At 36.4% G+C, this 20,420-nt stretch overlaps 1 protein-coding gene across 5 annotated transcripts in view; it reads right to left on the minus strand.

Moving 5' to 3' along the window:
• Positions 1-20,420, minus strand: part of SIPA1L2 (signal induced proliferation associated 1 like 2) — a 146,543-nt gene that overhangs the window by 74,617 nt on the left and 51,506 nt on the right. For all 5 annotated transcript variants that reach the window (XR_008971907.1, XM_057407044.1, XM_057407047.1 and 2 more), the window contains exons 3-5: positions 9,907-11,607; positions 3,646-3,779; positions 2,119-2,307 (exon numbers count right to left, since the gene is read on the minus strand). Coding sequence is in view for 4 of the 5 variants with exons in the window: in XM_057407044.1 (XP_057263027.1) it covers positions 2,119-2,307; positions 3,646-3,779; positions 9,907-11,371 (1,788 nt within the window). In the remaining variant the exon portion in view is untranslated. The remainder of the gene's footprint in view (positions 1-2,118; positions 2,308-3,645; positions 3,780-9,906; positions 11,608-20,420) is intronic.

The raw sequence follows: 20,420 nt of genomic DNA on the forward strand, positions 1-20,420 counted from the left end.
ATTCCCAGAGGGATGTGAAAGGAACCAAAAAACATATATACAACAAACAACCATTAGCAGAAACAGGGAGAGGAGACTAGGGGGACATTAAAGAGAGAAGTTAAAAAAAACACAAATGTCCAGTTTATAGGTAAACGGTTGTCTTTTCTTGTAAATTTACAGCCAAATCTAAGGCTGATTCTCATATGCCAGAATAAACTGTGACAGTTCGGATTCTTAATACATTCAAATTAGGTCAAGTATCCAGTTTGCATTTATTTTCTCCTGTCATTTTAGAGATAAAGTTTTAGCCACATGATTCCTCCATAATCCATACTAGATTTCACTGAAAACTACAAAACTGGTAGAAAATTAAATCAAAACACCGAAATAGACTTCAGTTTGCTGAGGAACTATGCAAACATTTAATACACCATAATGCTAAATTAATATTATTCTGGTGACAGTATTGATCCTCTAGATCACTATTCATATTTTTAAGTTCATGACACTTCAGCCAATCATCACTTCAGCTGCCAAGCATAACTCTGTATTTACTTGATTAATAAACTGAAAGCACAAAGTATATAAGAGGATTAAAGCGTAAATGGATCTCATGCCAGTTCTATGGACAGCTTTCTATGTTCAAGTAATTATCTCATAATAAAGTAGCACAAAAGACACATTAAAATCACATTTTGCTTAGCAACAGCCCAGTTCACAACAGGATTGTATTTTCAGACTGATCACCCAAAATAGAAAGAAGTGGTGTGTACTGATGTCAAAATTAAGAGTTGATGATAAAATAATTAGTTGGTTCAATGGACAATCTCATTTCCAATTTTGGGGAAATATTTATAGTGAGTTTGAGAGATATTCAGGTCAGGTCAAATAAAGTAGTATTCTACAATGCCTAGAATATTCTGCTCCTCTGAACAGTGAATATTATTTATTAGATTAACCTAAACTCACTCTGGTGCTCAAACTGGAAAGACAAAGAGCAGCAGTACATCAGGAACTCTTGGACTCAGAACTAAGTGCTTCTGATTACCCTTTAGTGTTTTACCATATGAGCTGACACACAGAAGAGTAAATAAGGACAACTGGCAAAATGAATTTTCAATTAGAAGTCCTCCTCAAAGACTACAGTGAACAAAAGTAGTAAAATATACATACAAAACTAAATATTCTACCAAAAAAAAAGCAATTCTCTTCTTCTGTCTATATTTACTTGATTTTGAGCAACATTTTCAACCACAAAAGAACACAAAAGAATTCTGGTATGCACCACCAATGTTAGACACAATCACCACATTCAAAACTGAATTAGCATTAAAAAATAATTATACCACCATCATAATTAACTGGATCCATCAGCTGATTCAACTCCAGCAGACAGATACTGACTTTTGCCTAGGAAGCACAACCCTCACTTTAAACAACCATTTTTTAAAAACATTGTTTTAAAATTTTATTTAAAAGCCATCACAAGCCTGTCCTTCACAGAATACTCAGATGCTATAAACTGAATCACTAGTTTTCAAAGACGCAGATTCACTATAATGAACCTAATAAGTCTCACCATTTTCCTTCCAAATATAAGCCATATGAATATTTCATTGCCAAGCAGTTATTTCATTAGTGTTAATCACAATTTCAGTTGTTTGAACCCAGAAGCATTCTATTCTAGCAAGATTACTGCAAGTTAATCAGAAAACATTATTGCAAAAAATCACCCAAACTTTTAGGTATAGTTAAATCCTTTTGCCTCCTTACCTATATACAACATCAATAAAATGTTAGATGTATTTTCATTTGCATTCAGCATGTGTACAAACGTTAAGTGCAAACACAGACTCTGAAATCACTTCTTGCCAATGTTAAAAGCTCAGTTATAATCTTTCTCTCACTTATCTAAAGAGAAACTCCATAGACCAAATTTTGATTTTTCCTAAGCTGCAGTGTATTTTAAAAATAATTTGTTTAGAAAAGCAAACCTCATTTTATCAGTGAAAATACACAAATATCTCCAAAACTAAGGAAGTAAATGGTTCACATTAGAGATCCATGTTTATTAAGATTGCCTGCAAAATTATTATTATATGAATAGTTTTTACAGAAAAGTCATGTGCTACATACCCCTTGTTCATCCAGTTTAAGCAGCTGTTCAGGTACTTTGGGTGAACTGGAAGCCTGCCTCAGGCACTGAATGCTCAGCTCTGGTATTACATACTCTAGCACCTCTTTGAGAGGCAGACCTCTTGCTGTGCCGTGCCGAGCAGTGGATGGGATAGCATCTTCTAAAATTGCTCCTCTAAGTGTAGTAAGCTGCAGTAAAGGTAAAACACACCAAACGTTTTTAGAACTAAATGAATTTCAAAGGTATAAACTTCAGCGTTTAGCAAAAGCTTGGAAGATAAAGGGAAGAAACAGATCCCTATTTTTAACTTTTTAACCAGTAAAAAGATTACTAAATAACTTTTAAAGAGGAGACAGGGTCTTATCGTCTCAGGGACAAATATATTTGTTGTTTACAGAAATCCACTGATAATCTAATTAACTTATTCTAATTCCTAAGACTTACATTTTTTGGAAAAAAAATGTTTAAAGCAGATGGGAAACTAAAAATTCTTAATTTTAATGCCATACTACCCTAGCAGACACAGTAGTACAATGTGGTGTCGGACAGACAAGATCAGCCATAGCTAATGGCACCTTTATTTAACCTATTTTTTAAGCCATGTTGCTTTGTCTTCAGTGGATTTGGTAAAGAGAGAGTAATTTCTTAGAAGTGAGTCAGCTGAATCACTTTTCCATTCATACAGACGCACTCTTTTCTTGCAATAAAAGAAAAACCTAGCTTTATATATATGAATATATATATGTATGCACATATCTGTTTCTGTATCTGTAAAAGCACATGAGCTCAGAGATATCAGGAGGTCTAGCTAACACTTCTCTATGTTTTAATCACAATAAAAAGCAGTAGTCCTAAGCATACAAAAATATATAGTTGCTTGCTACAAATAACAGTGTACTTTCATACAAATCAAAGCTAGTTGCTGTGATAAAGAAGAAATTAGTTTGCAAGTTATATTAATTCACTTGAAATAGAAGTTATGAGACACATTCTTCCACAATAAGCAAGCAATTCTTACAATTATTGTTATCAACATATTAATACTCCTTCCACAAATCATGTGTGTAGAAGCATAGAAAAACATCTCGCAGAAAAAACCTTCTAAGAAAGTATTTTGAAACAAAATACAAATAAGTCATAGTACTAGCTTTCATATTTTTTTCCCTCCCATTTCCTCTACATTTCTTAATCTTTTATTTCTGTCATTAGAAAGTTAATATCAAGCAGCTTGATCCAAACTTATCTTCAATTTTGTTCTTATCATCTGTTCCCTGGCTGCTCCCCTGCAGTTCCCTTCAGCCAACTTACCTCCTTTTGAATGCTTGCTCAAAAAGAGAAAATTCTTATGCAGTACAGAAGAGGAAAACTTTGTTCCAGGAGTAAAGTACTAACGGTACATGAAACATCCTTTTCACACTAACAGGTTTATTTTCAAAGTTAGCAACATATCCACAGCCAAACACCTAGCATCCTAAGTTCCAAGTTAACTTTTCAGTTCCTTTGCAGAATTACTGAAAGACCATTACCTCACTTGTTCTGAAAACTATACGATAGTTGAACTGAGATCCTTCTTTCTCCTTGGCATCTTCAACCTTCTCCCTCCGGATGCTGACTGCTACAGGTCCAAGATTTTCATCTATTCCAAAGTAGTTCTGATGCTCTTTTGCACAAGAGTGAATGAGGGGAGAAGAAAATAATGAAGTATGAATCTCCTAGAAAATGTTCACAAATCTCATTACAAATTTCTGCAACAAGGAGAAAAAAAATAAACTGAGCTATGAGATCTGTAAATACACTGGCTTGTGATCTTCTGAACTGCACAAGAAGTACATAAATCACAAAATGCTCATTTTGATGAGCAGAGTGATCACTCATGCAACTCAAAATACTGCAACTACTACTACTATGAAATAATATTCTGTTGCATTTTTTCTTACTGTGAAATTAACCATTTTGCTTGATCCTGTAAGAAACTACTTCGGAGAAACTATATCTACATAAAGTCTTCAAAAAAAGCTAAAAGTCTTCAAATGAGGTGCTACACAGCTTTATTAATTTCATTCAATTTATTCTTATTTAAAGCTTTACATTCAAAGCAGCAACTCAGCTTTAACAAATAACTGAGACTAGTTACTCTTCAGTCTTTGATGAATAGTTCAATTCAAACCTTGAGCCAACTGGCCCAGTCTAGGGAGAGCAAAGCCCTACCAACAGAAAAGAAAGATCAAGTTAGAGACTATTTAAGCAGACTAGACACACTCAAGTCCATGGGACAAAACAGGATACATGTTGAGAAAACTAGCCAGTGTTACTGTAAAACCACTCTTTACTGCCTTTGAAAGGTCACAGTAAGTAGTTACAGCCACCTTTAAAAAGGGCAAGAAAGAGGGTCTGGGAAGCTATAGACTAATCGTCATAAACTTTAGTTCCCAGGAAGATTAAGGAACAATTTCTCATGGAAGACATTTCCAGGCATGCGAAGGATAAAAAGATGCTTAGAAACAGCCTGCACAGATTTGCCAAATGCAAATCATGCATGACCAACCCAGTTGCTTTCCACAATGAGATGACTGGCTTTACGGATGAGGAAGGAGCAATGAATGTCACCTACTTGTACTTCAGCAATGCTTTTTACACAGTCTCCCACAGTAACCATGTAGCTAAACTTAAAAGACATGGTTTGAACATGCAAATTACAAGGTGGACATAAACTGGCTGGACAGCTGGCCCCAAAGAACTGTGATAAGCAACATGAATTCCAGTTAGTGGCCAGTCAGTAAAACGTTTATTAAAGTTGGAAATGGAGCTGTTACTATGTTTTTAAATTAGCTAAATGATAGAATGGTGTCCTACAGCTGTAGGGTGTCTGTGCTTCACTGCCCACTCTCCTCTTCCTCTGGAGGCAGCTACTGCTGAGATGGAACAGCTGAGCTGCCTGGGAAGCAACTCCTAACCCAGCAGCTCTTTCAACCTGACATGGTAAAACAAGCTGTCCCTTTAGACAATCTGAAAAAAATGGACTGACCAAAATCTCATGAAGGCCAACAATAGTCCTTCATCTGGAACAGAGCAAGCTCATACAACAGCACAAGCTGGGGACCAACTGCCTTAGGAACAGCTCTGTGTAAAAGGACAAAGGACCCTGGTGAACAAGCTGCACAGCAGCCAGCAGGACCACCTGCAGAGGTGAAGGCTAACCACACCCTAGGCTGCACAGGCAAGAGCTTACCAGCAGGTCAGGAGAAAACATTATGCCTCTCTATTTGGCACTTTTGAGGATACATAAGGAGCAGTTTCCAGTTCTGGACAGAGTGGGACAAGGCCAGCAGACAACTTCCAAGACAGTTACGGGCTGGAGCATATAATAGATGAGGCTAAAAGAGATGGGCTTGTGCAGCCTGGAGAAGAGCAAGTGCTATATACTTGCACGATCCCATTAGCTGATGGGGGCTTATAGAAAAGGGAGAGCCACTCTTCTCCAGGGTACAGAAAGAATGGGCAAGCGGAAACCATCACAGGATGCAGCCCCTCACTAGGGAGAATCAACAACAGGAACAGTTTGCAAGGAGAGTTTGTGAAATCTCCATCCTTAGAGATGGTCAAATGCTAAAGCAACAGTTAAAGGGCAATAGGTTATGAGCAACCTATTCAGAATATAACCTTAAAGACAGCTTTAAATAGGTGATTAAACTGGATGACCTCAGGAATGTCTTCCAATCCAATTTATGTTATTATTCCATATTTTAAATAGCAATTAGATAATAAACTTATTTCTCCTTCTAAGATTGCCTGGATTAAAAAAAAAAAAAACCCTTTGCGAGCATTTTTAAGCTAGTTTTATACTTTCCTTTTAATGTATTCACAGAAACATATAAGGAGGTTTTCACGAAATGTCTTTCACTGAGAAGCCATCCATACTCTGAGAATGGATACTAAAGTTTAAGTTATCGCTACATAAATTACAGTTGTATTTGTCAAATCAAGTTTAAATTAAGTTTCCAGTAGCCTTTCAAAAATCTATCTATAAAGTTTGTTGGTGGTTACAGTACATCTCCTGGTGGAGAGAAAGTTGAGGAGCAGCACATTACAACTAGCATCCTTTTTTTGGAAGGAACACCTGTGATCAAAGGAGCACAGACATTTAATTATTCACTCATGCTCACCAACTGTATTCCTTCCCCAGTGTAAACATTCTACCTGAATAGATACATCATACCTCATGGATTTCCCAGTGTTAAAATTAAACTATGAGCCTCTATGGGCAAATTTATCAAATGGAACCGGATTTTACAGACGGGAGTGAAGGAGGAATTCAGAGGCCACTTTCAGCAACTTGAAAAACTCCCTACAGTTGCATACTCAGGCTTTTGACAAAAGTTAGATTTGTCAGTTAGGGTTTCTATAGCCTTTCATTTTGGTGTAAATCTAGAAAAGGATCATTACAGTTACTAGATTTCTCAGCTGCAGTATTACTGAGCAGAAAAAATGCAAGGTTGGCAGGTATCTGCTTATTTATTTACAATATGAAAGACAAAACCAAGGACATTGCTTCTGTACATTAAAAATAAAACAGATAAAACAGTTTCAAGAATGGGAGTTAAAGTAACTTAAGCAAATGAAATTTGGGATTTGGGAAACACACTTTTAATTCAAGACCCTTTTTAATTTCATAGAGTACAAACTCTTTAAGCTCATTTAAATGTATTTATATTGATTTAAAAGTATCAACTGAAGATAAGGGATGAAAATAAATGCTATTTTCTAACTGAAGGAGAGATGGCAAAATATTCCCTTATTTCTACTTTTCAATTTTGAGAAATAATTGTCAACTTTTCTTCTAATACAGGAGTCTTATTTACACAAACTGAGTTAATACCAAAAGCTTCCTAAGCCCATACATTTTTTTCCAGGATATTTCTTCAGTTTCTTATCAGCAGATAAATACAATAACATATTAAGAAATGATTGCAAGCATCCCTCAAATAAAAAAGCAGTAATAGTCAAGTCTCAAGGTATTATGAGGATAATTGCACAAGGAGAAAAAGACAAATCAATGATAATAAAAGCATATTTCAATTATCCTTTTTTAACATCAACATAGTTTTTTTCCCCTTCTCATACCCTTTTATCCCACAAAAATATAGTTCAATAAAGGACACCATTAATAAATCAAAGCCATCAGATAAAATAAAGCATTCTAGCTTTTACAAACCTACACTGAAAACTGAGAAGATATTTTCCATAAACATTAACATATTTTACATCAGTTTTGTCGGATTTGATTTTAACAATAGCTACAAAGCTTATAAATATGCAGTATAAAACTAGAGCTCATTTCAGAAGACACTGAATTCCAAATCTCTCCTTTCTTGAAAGGAAACGGAATAATTAGTGCTACACATGCCAGGGTGTTTCTTCCATGCATCTTAAAACAGAAATAAAACTTGTATGCTGACAAGTGCCAATTATAAAACTGTGAACTAAATCAAATATTCAGAAAGTTATTTCTTTTTCATAGGTATCTTGTTAAAGGCAAAGAACATTGTTGGCATTACATGACCCTGTATACAAGTGACTATTGTTTGCTACATTTTCATTTCATTCTTCCACAATTATTTTGCTAAATTCAACTGTGCTATTAAATCTACAATTCAATGAACAATCAGCTAGGAGAGCTCACTGTCATGGAAGAGCATCAAGTAAGACTCAGTATGCATATAAATGTCATTTTTTCTTACATGGGAGATCAGCACAGCAGCAAGATATTTTGGTACCCAACACAATGAACTTTGCTTGTTTGGCTGGAAGTAACCTGGAGATTCCTTACATGCTTGATCCCTTGAGATAATAGGTAGTGAAAATTAAGTTTTTAGTTCCATCACGCACTTGCCATGACTTGCTATCTGACTCCTAAGAGCCACCCAATACAGATTTCTCTCATGTAGGTTCTGTTATAGCTCTATACAAAGACAATGTGGAACAAGGCATGGCTTATCTATCAGTGTAAAGGTGAGAGAGTAACAATTTATTACTGGGTATTAAATATATCGCATTATATATACTTTTGAAGAACTCTACCTACAGAACAATTAGTAACAAGGACAATAACGATTCAAGTTGCCTAGTATTATATTAGGTGGGACAAAACTCTCGGATGCTATTTCTTAACTTTTTATTACTATATCAATATAAGCATTCTTTACTTTTAGTCAAGAGATCATATATATGTAATACCAGAACAGAAGTTAATTAAAACTGATTACATTTGCATCAGCTTTCCAGAAAGGTCATTAACTTTGTTTATAGGATATTATTTAAAGTGGTTTTGAGCAGTCTTTGTACTTTCTTCTTTTAATCTCTCTGACAAGATTTATCTTAAAAAAAATATACAGAGCTTCAGAACCTGTAACTCATTCATGATAAAAGCACTTCACAAGGAAGTCCTCTTTCATTTGACTTAATCATTGTCTTTCCCCCCCCTCCCCTATCCTGCCAGCATCTTTGTCCATTGACAATCTTCCTTTCATTTCTGTCTATGCCCATCCTTTCTTCTGTCTGCCCCTCAAAACACATGCCACCCTTTTGTTACAAGTTTCCCTCCATTCTCTTCCACTTTGACTCCCTGAAAACTATTTACCTTTCACAACCTGCCTAGCTTAAAAGCATTTTGAATGGCTCAACTTAGTGCCCATTTCTTGCTTAGCCCTAGGCCTTTTTCTTCCTCTTGCATGATGGATCAAGATTCTTCTCTTCCTTGCCTTTTCAATACAGTGTTTTTACAGCCAGTATGTTCTAGGTGTCTACCATATTGTGGAAACAAACACTGTACTGGATCTTCTTTCAGCTCCCCTATGAAGGGTCACAGAAGGAAGGAGTACCGAACGGTGCTTATTTCCTGCTGTTCAAATATAATTAGAAAGCAGAGGAAGCATGACTTCAGGAAGACTCAGGCAGTAACAGTCTTTTAAGAACAGAAGCAGTTTAGTAACAGCAAAAAGACTGAGCTGTAATTCATAATACAGGAAGGACAGAGACAGGTATTTTGGGGTTCTCCCTACAGAAACAGAGCTGTCACACACATTGCATAATGCAGTACTGAATACAGTCAGACAAAGTAGATCACAAAGTGGGAACAGTTTATCTGAATAATGATTCAAGCCACACAATTTCTCGGTTAAGAAGAGTACCCTTGCACTTTGCAGTGTGAGCATTTCCTAAAAGAACAGGGTAAAAGGTTAAGAGAAAAGCATAAAACAACCTTCTTTAAGCTGAAAACCTAAATATCATCAGAAGCTGTCTGTTCAAGGAGTACATATATATGCATACAGTATGAAAGGCTACAAAACAGACAACTGAAGACAGCAGAATCTAAAAGAAGGGCGCCAAAAGCTTCAATAATAAAAACTTCTCTTTTAGGCACCTTCTAAGAAATAATGATTTCTATTCTTGGTATCAGTATTTCCAGTGCATTTACCAAACAGAAATACTTTCTTTGCTTTCTACCCACTAAGAAACTTTAGTTAGGAGAAGTTAGTTTACGTATTAATTTAAATGACCCCACACTTGTTGAACCTACATAAGTACTGCGTAACTTCGTACATAACCCACTGGTCGTTGAATATCCCTCTGAGACAGCAAGAATAACAAGTTTAATTTTAGTAAAGTTTCAGGATCCCCTGTAATACTTTCATGTTTCTCTACAGAGAAGAAGAAAATGAACAATCTTTACTAAGCAACTTAAATCTAACACATGAATATCTTCGAACAGCTGCATTAGAAAAATTTACCTTTTCCGTAGAAGAACTTGCGGTAATAATATGCTCCAAGATCAATGTGTTCTATGATGTAACGCTTCACTTTCTCCCTGTGAATGGACTGGTTTTCTCTTGGTACTTCCAGTACTGAAACACCAGCATTTGTGCAATGGGAACTCAGAGAGGACTCAAAAGAACAACTTTCACCTGAAGAAAAAGATGCTGAATTCGCCCTAGAAAGTGCAATCCGTCTATCTCCTTCCCCACCAGTTTCATTCCTGAAGTAAGGGCAACTCAATACTAAATCATTGCTTTTCCCATCACCCTCATCAGCATCTAAATTCTCTTTTGAATTGAGGTCCTCTTTGCTTCCCAAAGGAGATTCACAGTTTCCTGTTTGGCCTGCTGGCATCTGAGTTTGTGACGCAGCTGAAGCCCCAGTGGTTATATTTTTTCTTTTTCCTACATTTACTCTGGTAGCCATTGCTTCATTTATATTAAACAAAACGCTCTGAACATCATAATGTGCGAAACATTTCTGACAGTTCCAAGAACGAACATTTCTGTCAAGTCTATCATCCAGATCAGATGAAAACTTAAAAGTTTCATGCTCACTTTTAACTGTTCGCAATTTTCTAAAGAGAGATGTTTCTACTGCTTCTGATTTTAGCCTCCTCTTGAAAGATTTCTCCCTGTCTCGACCCATAAGTAGGGCACTATCCATATAATCCAAGCCAGAAATCCTGACAAATTCTCCCCTGGAAATCTGTGCAGCAGCATGTAGACTTGGAGAAACTGTAGGGTCACAGTGGAAAAACTCAGAAAATCCAAAGGGAGCAAGGGGTTTATGTTCAAAATTTTCCACTCGGTATCCTCTTAGCATTGCAAAAAAATTTTCACCAGACAAGCCTTGTCTATCAATTGAAGAGGTACTGCCATATTCTCTATGAAGAGCTGCTCCAGTATTTGGGTTAACAGCATTCTGGTCTAACACGTCTTCAGCATCAATATCACTTATTGTCACATCACTGTTGCTTCTTTGCCTTATGGGATGAAGTCCCCTTTGAGGGGAATGAACAAAAAGATCTCCAATCGAGTATTTTCCCTCTGTAAATTCCAATTCTAGCTCTTCTTGCTGTCCATCACTTTGGTCGTTTTGTCCATTTGGAAGTACTGAGCCAACACCTTCATAACTGGTTGGAGGTCTGTTTTCCCAGGCAGCTTTACTCAGCTCTTTGGAACAATCCTTTTTAGGAGGCCATTCAGACACCCTTGCTCGAACACCCATTTTAGGCACAGCTGGTGTACCATTTGCTTGATTATTTTCAGTTTTGCTAGATGCATTTGAAGAAACAGGAGGACCCATGCTACCATTCAAAGCTTTAAGTTTTCTCGCAAAATAATCATCAGATTGCATGCTTCTTGAAGACTCCCTGAACTTTGAGGAAGTTCTACTAACTTTGTGCTTATCTTCTTGCAAAGACCTTTGATCACTCATGTCCAATCAGTGGGAGGTGAACCACTACTATTGCATAAAGATACTTATATTATTACATTGTCTTTTATGGGCCAATAAAATCCAATACAAAAATACAGTCACAGTCTTCTCAGAAGTGCAAGCAGAAACCTCAGTGTGCCATTTTTGTACAACTTCTGTCAGGACAGCAATCCTAAAACATTTCCTTCAGATCAGACGCATTCAGTTCAGTATTAATCCAGAAAAATTTCTTTTATCTGTTCATAAAAAAAGAAAAAGAAAGTGTATTAAAATGTCTATAGTCAAGAATGAAAAGTCACCAGTGTTGCTTGTATATATACAACATCCCATTAAACTGGAACTAATGAAACTTGCTTTGTATGTTTTTCTATCCTCTGCCTCCTTAAAACCCAACAAATGCCATAATCCTGGTTTCCACAGGATATGAACAGTTTGAACCCCCATATCTCTCATGGTCTAACCAGTACATGCACACTGAATAAATAGTACAGCAGGTTCTGCCAAGCAGAAGAGGCACACAATTCATTCTGCACTTCCTTCAATGCTGACAGGAACTTTGCTGCTTATTCTCTGTTTAATCACAAGGGTTTGAATGAAACTGGCCAATACAGGAGTTTCTGGGTCAAGACTGCTACAACATAATACGTAAAATACACGAAAGAGATACAACCTTTGACAAAGTGTTTTGTCCCATTTAAAAGAACATTTTAAAGATAAGTAATCTCTCCACTACGATTAATTCAGTGAATAAATTTCACTTTTTTCTCCTCTCTTCAAAGGGGACTTACATTCCTTTATTTTAAGTGTAAGCTATTATTTGGCTGTGTAAAACAGTTGTGGTTGTTTCTGTTACATTACATTCCTCTGGCTGGCAACCTAGACTGTTTAACTGTTAATGCGCTAAAGAACAAGCCTGTTGTCTTCCACAAATAAGAAAAGATAGTAGCCCTATTGATAAGTGTTGATACAGAATTGGAATTGTTAGGATATAAAAATATTCTTCAATGGCTTCAATGGTCTTTAAGAATGACCATGACTCATGCTGCAAAGATTGGTTTGCAGGCAGAGCCCGTTCTCTAACCCATTGCATAAAATTAGACTAAAGTAAAAGACAAGACTCTGCATTATGTAGTCCCTTTCCAGCTTTTGTGCTTTGAACAAAAACCCCAACATAATGATCTTTTGAGATGCTGCAAATAAGCATAACATGCATTTATTAGGTGAAAAAAAACAATAAATAAAACAAAAAGGAAAAAAAGGCAGGTCAAATTAGCCTGGAATGTGATTCTCCCTTTATTTCAGTGAAGATATAAGGTGGTAAGAGGAGCTCAGAAGAGAAGTGTTTTTTCCCCAATATTAAAAGTTTAAGAAAAACCAAAAAAAAAGACAGGAAAAAAAGGAAAGGGGGGCAGGGAAGACTAAGGCAAGAGGAAAAAGAAATAATATAAATTAAACTTGACAGGTTGCTTTTCCTGCTTGTCAGAGAACAACACAAAATTGTGTTTGATACAGCAAAATTTAGGACTCTTTTTCCACACTGGGTCACTAAACACAAGCTAGAGTTATAGTTGCATCATGATTGGCACAGTTTCTATGTGACTTACTAGGAATGGGTAACAATGTATAATTTCAGCTCACTTTCACTACACTTGAATTCCTCAGAACACCTGTTTGATGGCCAATTAAAACAAAGGTTTTGGTTCCTTACAGGAGTGTAAAAGATTGTTTAAGCAACTGGTGTGTTCAGAGAAATAGTACTTCAAAAGTGGTACGCAGAATTTTCACACATCGACTTACGAGAACACAACACAAAAAGGAAAATATCAGTCACAGAATCACAGAATGGTTTGGGTTGGGAGGGACCCTAAAGCTCATTCAGCTCCAACCCCCCCCAGCATGGGCAGGGACACCTTCCACTAGACTAGTTCCTTCAAGCCCCGTCCAACCTGGCTCTGAACACTTCCAGGGACGAGGCAGCCGCAGCTTCTCCAGGCACCCTGTGCCAGGGCCCCACCACCCTCATAGTGAATAATTTTTCCCTAGTATCTAGACTAAATCTCCCCTCTTTCAGCTTAAAGCCATTCCCCTTGCCTGTTACTGCACACCCTTGTAGAAAAAGTCCCTCTCCAGCTCTCGCGCAGGAGGTCCCTCTTACGTATTGGAAGACATAGGTCTCCCCAGGGCCCTCTCTTCTCCAGGCTGAACAACCCCAGCTCTCTCAGCTTGTCTTCATAGGAGAGGTGCTCCAGCCCTTTGATCATCTTTGTGGCCTCCTCTGGAATCACTCCAACATGTCCTTCTCACCTGGGGGCCCAGAGCTAAACACATTACTCCAGGTAGGGTCTCACAAGAGCAGAGTAAAGGGGGAGAAACTCTTCCCTGACCTGCTGGTCACACTTCTTTTGATGCAGCCCAGTATACAGTTGGCTTTCTGGGCTGTGAGCACACATTGCCAGCTTATATTAAGGTTTTCATCTAGCAATACCCCAAGCCTTTCTTCATAGGTCTGCTCTCAGACACATCAATATGCCTAATATTTGTGGGGCACAAGTACTACAAAGGTGAAATACAAGAAAATGCCTATGGGATACACATTAACAGCTAACAGATTTTTTTTAATCATCTCTTAGGGTGCTCTTTATGTAATCATATAAGTGTGAGAAACCTTTGCCAACTAAAAACAGTGAAAGAAAACTGAACTATTCCAGAATCACCCTTTCTATTTCTGCAAGAATATAAATTAGTCAGAACACAGAAAGGTCAATTTCACATATCAGGAAAGATATTTAGTTTCTTATTGAAGATTAACGCTATTTTCTTTGAAATTATGGTGAATTACATTTTCTAGCCTTCTTGACTTCTCCTACATAAAAAACATTCATAGAAGTCATTAATGTATGCTTTTCTTAAATAAAAAATAATCTCCTACAAATTGGAAAATACATCTGAGGTCAGAAAAGCCTATCCTGCAAAAATTCCAGCCCTTCTGCTAACCCTTTTTCTGTCATAAGCATGTCTGCAAAAGTAATGAATTGAACTATGAAAATAATCCAGGTTGAAATTAAATCGGGGATAAAGTGGTGAGAAGCAGGAGAAAACAACAACAAATGCACACTACCACCCTTTAATTTTCAATTCAAATCTACAGTACGATTTACTGTTTGGCCTCACAAACAGCTGTAGTTGTGGAAGGCAGGAGAGACCCTGGAGGCCACAGGAAAACACTACTTAGTAGTAGCTTAAATAATTGAAGTATGGCATGAGTATTTTAAAATAAAGGCATGTTGCAAAAGGTAGTATTTAAAGAGATAATTATTTTTATTTACAGTGTAATGCTGGTGTGACTGAAGACCAAAGAAATGCCTGTTTTGGAAGTGCAGATTGACATTTAACTGGAAATGCTAATAACCTGAGGAGGTGATGCAGTATATTTAAGATGCACTAGTAAATATTCTTTGGCCTAATTGACAAAAATACCTGTTTTTAATGTAAATGACCATTCCAAATTCCTGTAATTCAGCACAACAGCATGTTTTTGTTGACAGCTGACCCATGCTGATGGATAGCACTGTGTTCTCCTATATGTGTTATTTTTTCAGGTTATTTTCTCTCCACAGTATGAACTTAGCAATATTGTTGCTAATATATGTTCATAACTATTATTATAAAACTGACTTCAATAAACTATTCCTTCCACAAAGAATGCTGCCAATATGATCATGAGCATTCTTCTCTTCAGACCTGTACAGCTCTTTCAGTCAAGTTCTTCACTTTCCCCTCTTTCAGTCTCATCCTAGCAATTAAGAATGGAATCACTGACAGATACGGTCAAAAAAGAAAAGCTGGATGCCTACCCTGCTGTTGTGCTCCTGCCAACCCTTCCCACTAAGGCTGCTGGATGTTATGCAAATAACTTAAGTTCCTTCCACACAGCTACAAAGACTTCCTTCTGAGCTCAATACAGCAGCTGGTTTGTTAGCTACAGTTACAGTTCTTTAACATGGAATGATTCCAAGTTTCCTGGGGACCTGGATACATGCCCACAAACGTTCCTGTGCCAGTAGTAAAGCAATGAATAAGAACTGTACTATTGGACTGCCCTGTCAAAAGGAGGCTGTTTGGTAACGCTGCCTCATGTCAGCCTTGATAGATGGAAATGAATTATTTAAGAAGTCTTTCTGTGATCATGTTGTTGATCAAGACTTTGGAAATCTGCCCCTATTATTATGTAATGTTATCATCCTAAAAAGAATGCATAATTTGGATAAGAGCATTAATCTCCAGCATTTATCCAGATGACAATTCTATAAACCATGACTCCCAAACTCTTCTAATCTTAAAAAATGGCAAGTGAAATCTGATAAAATAGGAGTATAGGCAGGAATAGTATGCTAAAAGCTGAAGATGAGACATTTAATTTTCATTCAGTTGATTCTACACAGCTTTTTCTGTGTGCTCAGAGTCTGGTTAGTTTCCACTCTTGAAAGAAACACATAGTAGGGCAGTAGTATTACGTATATCACCAGTATAGCAGCAGTTACACAATGGCTACTTTATGGGAATCCAAAGTTTGCAAGAAAATTCTGCCTTCAGGCCAATACTTCCAAGTGCAATGGAAAAGAACACTGCAAAGGAGAAATGAAAGTGGTAGGTAAGCTTTCTTATTTTCACAAGTCCTGGACCAGATAACCCACTGAACAAATCTGTCACAAGCTATTGTTTCCTATAAGTAGAGTTGACACTAGGAAAAAAAATCTTTTTTGAAAATGAAGAAAATCATACAAAAAGGGTTTTTAATGCAAGTTCAGGCTCGCTACAGTTTGCTTATTTTTAAAAGCAGACTACATTAGCACATTTTTTGATTTACATATTTTCAGTATATCTATTAATAGCATTTATTTCTTAATGATTCCTAAATCAGAACTACCCAATTTTCAGATGCAAAATTAAAGCTATGCCTGGCTTTCAAGTCATCTGACTTATTCGTCTGTCCAAGCCAGAAAATTCTGGTCACACTGCACTGTGATATCACATCATATGACAGTTGATTATGATGTCACTAGGAGAATTATTGCTGCAGATATGAGTATGAAGAGGAGAAGGAGTTCTTCATGCACTTGTTTTCATGCAAATGTCTTTACAAAACCATGATATTTAGGCATAATTGTCTTTAAATAGAATATTTCTTTCAAAGTTCTCCCTGAGGCACAGTGAATATTAAAGGATAACACTAACTATAATTGAGCCACTTATTCAGATTGCAGCTGTGGAAAATGGATTGGAAATAATACAATGAACAAATTATGAGCACAGCTCATGAAAAAAATAGTTCAAATTATTATACATCAAATTTACAATTAAAGCTATAACTACTACAGTATGAATGGTTACTTCTCGTATGCATATTTCAGATACTTGATTAATATGCAGACATAGACAAGAGGCACAATGATGGGAAGCCTCTCATTTGACTAATGGAAATACATACGAGCTGCTGTGTACTGACTATTTGTTGCATACTTCCTTATTTGTGCTGTATTTTTTCACCTTTAGTCTTTGCTTGTGAGAGAAATGCGAGAGTAGAAACTGAAAAAAATCCTTTGTTGAAATGCCATATTACAGAAATGTATCCACAGAACAATCCACCAGTAATCACACCAGAGCTTCGCTGATTTGGGGGTTTGAGGGAAGGAGTTGTAACTATGAGCAACAAAAGCCTACATGATTCTCAATGCTGGTTTAAGACCATCATATTTCTTATCAAGACAGTGCAACCACACTAGTTTGAGACTGGTGCAAGATGCGGGATTAAGAAGAAAAAAAAAAAAAAGTAAAATTAAAAAAATCTTATACTGTTCGTCAAATACAGTTCCCTTCTCCAACAAATAAAATGGCACATACACATAAATATTGAGTCGTAGATACAATGTGCCATGTTGGAGCAATGGATCTTTAGAACAGAAATTTGCATTCTACTGCGGTTCAGTGCTGTTCAATGAAAGGTGGTTTATTTTTAAGAATGAGAGACCTCTGATCATAACTGCTCTCCTTCATTTGCAGAACGAGAAAAATCTCATCATCATCTACAGGAATAATTGTATAACATCTAACAGTAAAAAGCAGACCCCTCGAAAGTGTTCAACTTGTGTGTGTTTGTCTTACAGTCAAGATCCCCCACCTGTCATCTTGGCTTTTCCAGAGGAAATAATTCAATAAATCTCATGTTCCAACTACTAAATACTAACCTCACTACTATTAGTTGTGGTTTGGTTGTTGGGTTTTTGAATGTACTACAGCCATTTATTAAAAAGAACTAAAAAAGTAGTTACAAAATACAGCTTTTCTTTGGTGTAACTCGTATCAGTGTACATGTATCACAAAGTTCCCCCAGCTTCCCTTTAACACATCTTCTTTTAGTTTCTATGAATATTTGCTCCTACACATTGAATCTCAATTCATGCTTTGTTTCATTAAAAAACACTGTTTAAGTGTTTCATCAAGTAACCTAGGTTCTCTCTTAGCGATTCTCAATGTTTTATATAGAGCTATTACTGATTATAGCATTACTGTCACTGATTTTAAACTTAGTTAGAAATCACCTATTACTAAAAAATATGCTCAGATAAATTTGTGACTGAGTGCTTTAACACTTTATTTTCTTAGAACATTAATACCAATATTTTATTGTTCCATTAGCACAAGTTTTGACAGTGAGATGCATTGAGGCTGATTTGATTTCTAGAAGAAACTGGATATCCTCCTGTTCTTACAGTTCTATTATAAACAGTTCAATTATACAGCCTACACAGAGTTTAACTGTTAACTGGAAGTAAAAGTCATACCTCATCCAGTTTGAACCAAAAAAAATAGCAGAAGGAAATCACAACTATATCGATATCAATAGCAAAACTACCACTGACACACTGAGAATCTTTCATTTTTACTCTTCCAATTCAGTTTAGATCTTTTTAACTGAAATTGCAGTTAAAATAATAACAAAATATAGTAAAGCCTACAATGGAACGTAATTAAAGAGGTAAAAAGGAAACTTCTATAGAAAAGGGCACCAAACTCATCATAGATTATTATTAACCAATACCAGTTTTGGGCAGTCTACAATTGCAAACAGAAGCTCTATACCTGTCAGCCCGAGAAAATTTTAAATAAACAGAACCCAAACTGTCTTTGTTTCCTTTCATTCTTTCAGCTCATGAATCTAGGTGTCAAAGGGCAGGATAACAAAAAGAGCCCTACTTACTGAGCATTAAATAATCTATTTTCTACAGGGAGACTAAAATCACATCCAAAACATATTTTACATGCATGCACACTATCTCTTCAGGACGGAAAGAAGTATAGCAGGCCAGATGACTTTAAGACATTTCCCTACCTTAAAGTATTTAGATGTACTTATCTCTGTGCCTTCGAGACTTCACAGTAATTACACTTTCCTTGCATATATATTTATCCTTAAAAATACTGAAAATACAGAATTTTAATTGAAGCTTCATCTTTGAGAATGAAAAGTCTTCAACAAATAACAACACAAGTACGTCATAAACAAGATTTATACAAAAAAAAAAGTCAGCAGATAAACACAAGTAAATTTTGTATAAATCCTTATATATTCATTGTAGTTCAAGAGCTTACAAAGTAGGGAGTAAAGAAATCTGATTGCTTGACATGTACTCTTCCTCAGCTAACAAAACCTACTCAGTAAAAAAGCTTAGATTAGAGAGAGCATAAATTATTCTGGAAGAGTAAAGATGATTCAGCTACAAGAGTGAAACATTGCACTGACAAAAAGTCCATTCAAAACAAACAAACAAAAAAGGTAATTTTCAGTGGTCTTCTCAAGCTAGCTGGACAACCTCTGAATCTTCAGTAGAAATAGCATTGTCTACAGGTTCAGAAATTGTCATATTTCCACTGATTGTTGAATCACCCCTTCCAGCTTGAATGCATATTCTCATTTAAATTGTATATCTGTTACTACAGGCAGGAACTATTTCTACAAAAAAACAAAACAAACAAACAAAAACAAAAAAAAACTTCTGGGGTATCTGAAGACATGTTTTTTTAATTAAAGGCTGACAGGAGAGATGTGCTAGCATTTTTACTGTTACTTCACCTGTGCAGGTAGAAATTTGGAAGCAGGTTCAGAGGGTTCGCTGAAGTTGAATAAGCAGTCAAGTACTGCAAGAGGAGAAATTGCTCAGTAAGCGAGAACAAGATGGCAAGCCTTGACTTTTCAGGGTCAATATGCCACAGAAAATCGTAAAAGGCAATTCCACTTTTTATAATTCTCCTACAATGAGGCCCAAAATAAAGCTTTTTCATCCACTTAGTGAAAAGATAATAAATCCATTAAACAGCTGAGGTTCCCCATTCCACAAAGCAGATTTCAGATTCTGACACAGTAACTCAAGACAGCTTTTGAAACAAACAAAGCCATTTGTAGCCAGAACAAGAAAGTTCTTTTCTACGTTTCTATTATAACTGTGTTTCATAGTAAAATGCTGCTTCAGGCAGAAGCAGAGACTAAGCCAGCTGTATTCACATTGGAGAAGGCAGACTATTTGCACTGTCCTAAGCACTTACCCGGATTCCATGCTGTGACCTCACAAACCCGTATGTTGGGCATCAGCTCCCAACAGCAAAACAGTACCAGAACAATATTAATGCTACTTCCATCAGAAATAGTCTCTCAAATGAAAACATACTGCATATGACTTCTAAGAGCATCTAAGTTTTTGAAGTAGAAAGAAAGAGCCTCCTTAAAGCAAAAGATGCACCCAATACATCCATCAGTGACAGAGATAGCTAAAGAGGGTGCATAAACCAGCTTGAGTTTGAGAAACAAACTCTACTCCATTCCAAAAATCTGTTTTGACAAATTATCACTAATAAGACTATTAGTGCCCAATGGAAACAGACATTCCAAAGTGGATTCAGTAGCATAAACTTTAAGGACTGTGATAACTGAGAAAAGGCTGAACTTTCATTCTACTTATGTTCATGAGAAATGGGTATGTCACCCTAGAAGTCA

The sequence above is a fragment of the Pezoporus wallicus genome, unplaced genomic scaffold (assembly GCF_028554395.1).
Source record: "Pezoporus wallicus isolate ANWC-B61680 ecotype Strahan unplaced genomic scaffold, APGP_CSIRO_Pwel_v1 scaffold_6362, whole genome shotgun sequence".
Classification (NCBI taxonomy): domain Eukaryota; kingdom Metazoa; phylum Chordata; class Aves; order Psittaciformes; family Psittacidae; genus Pezoporus; species Pezoporus wallicus.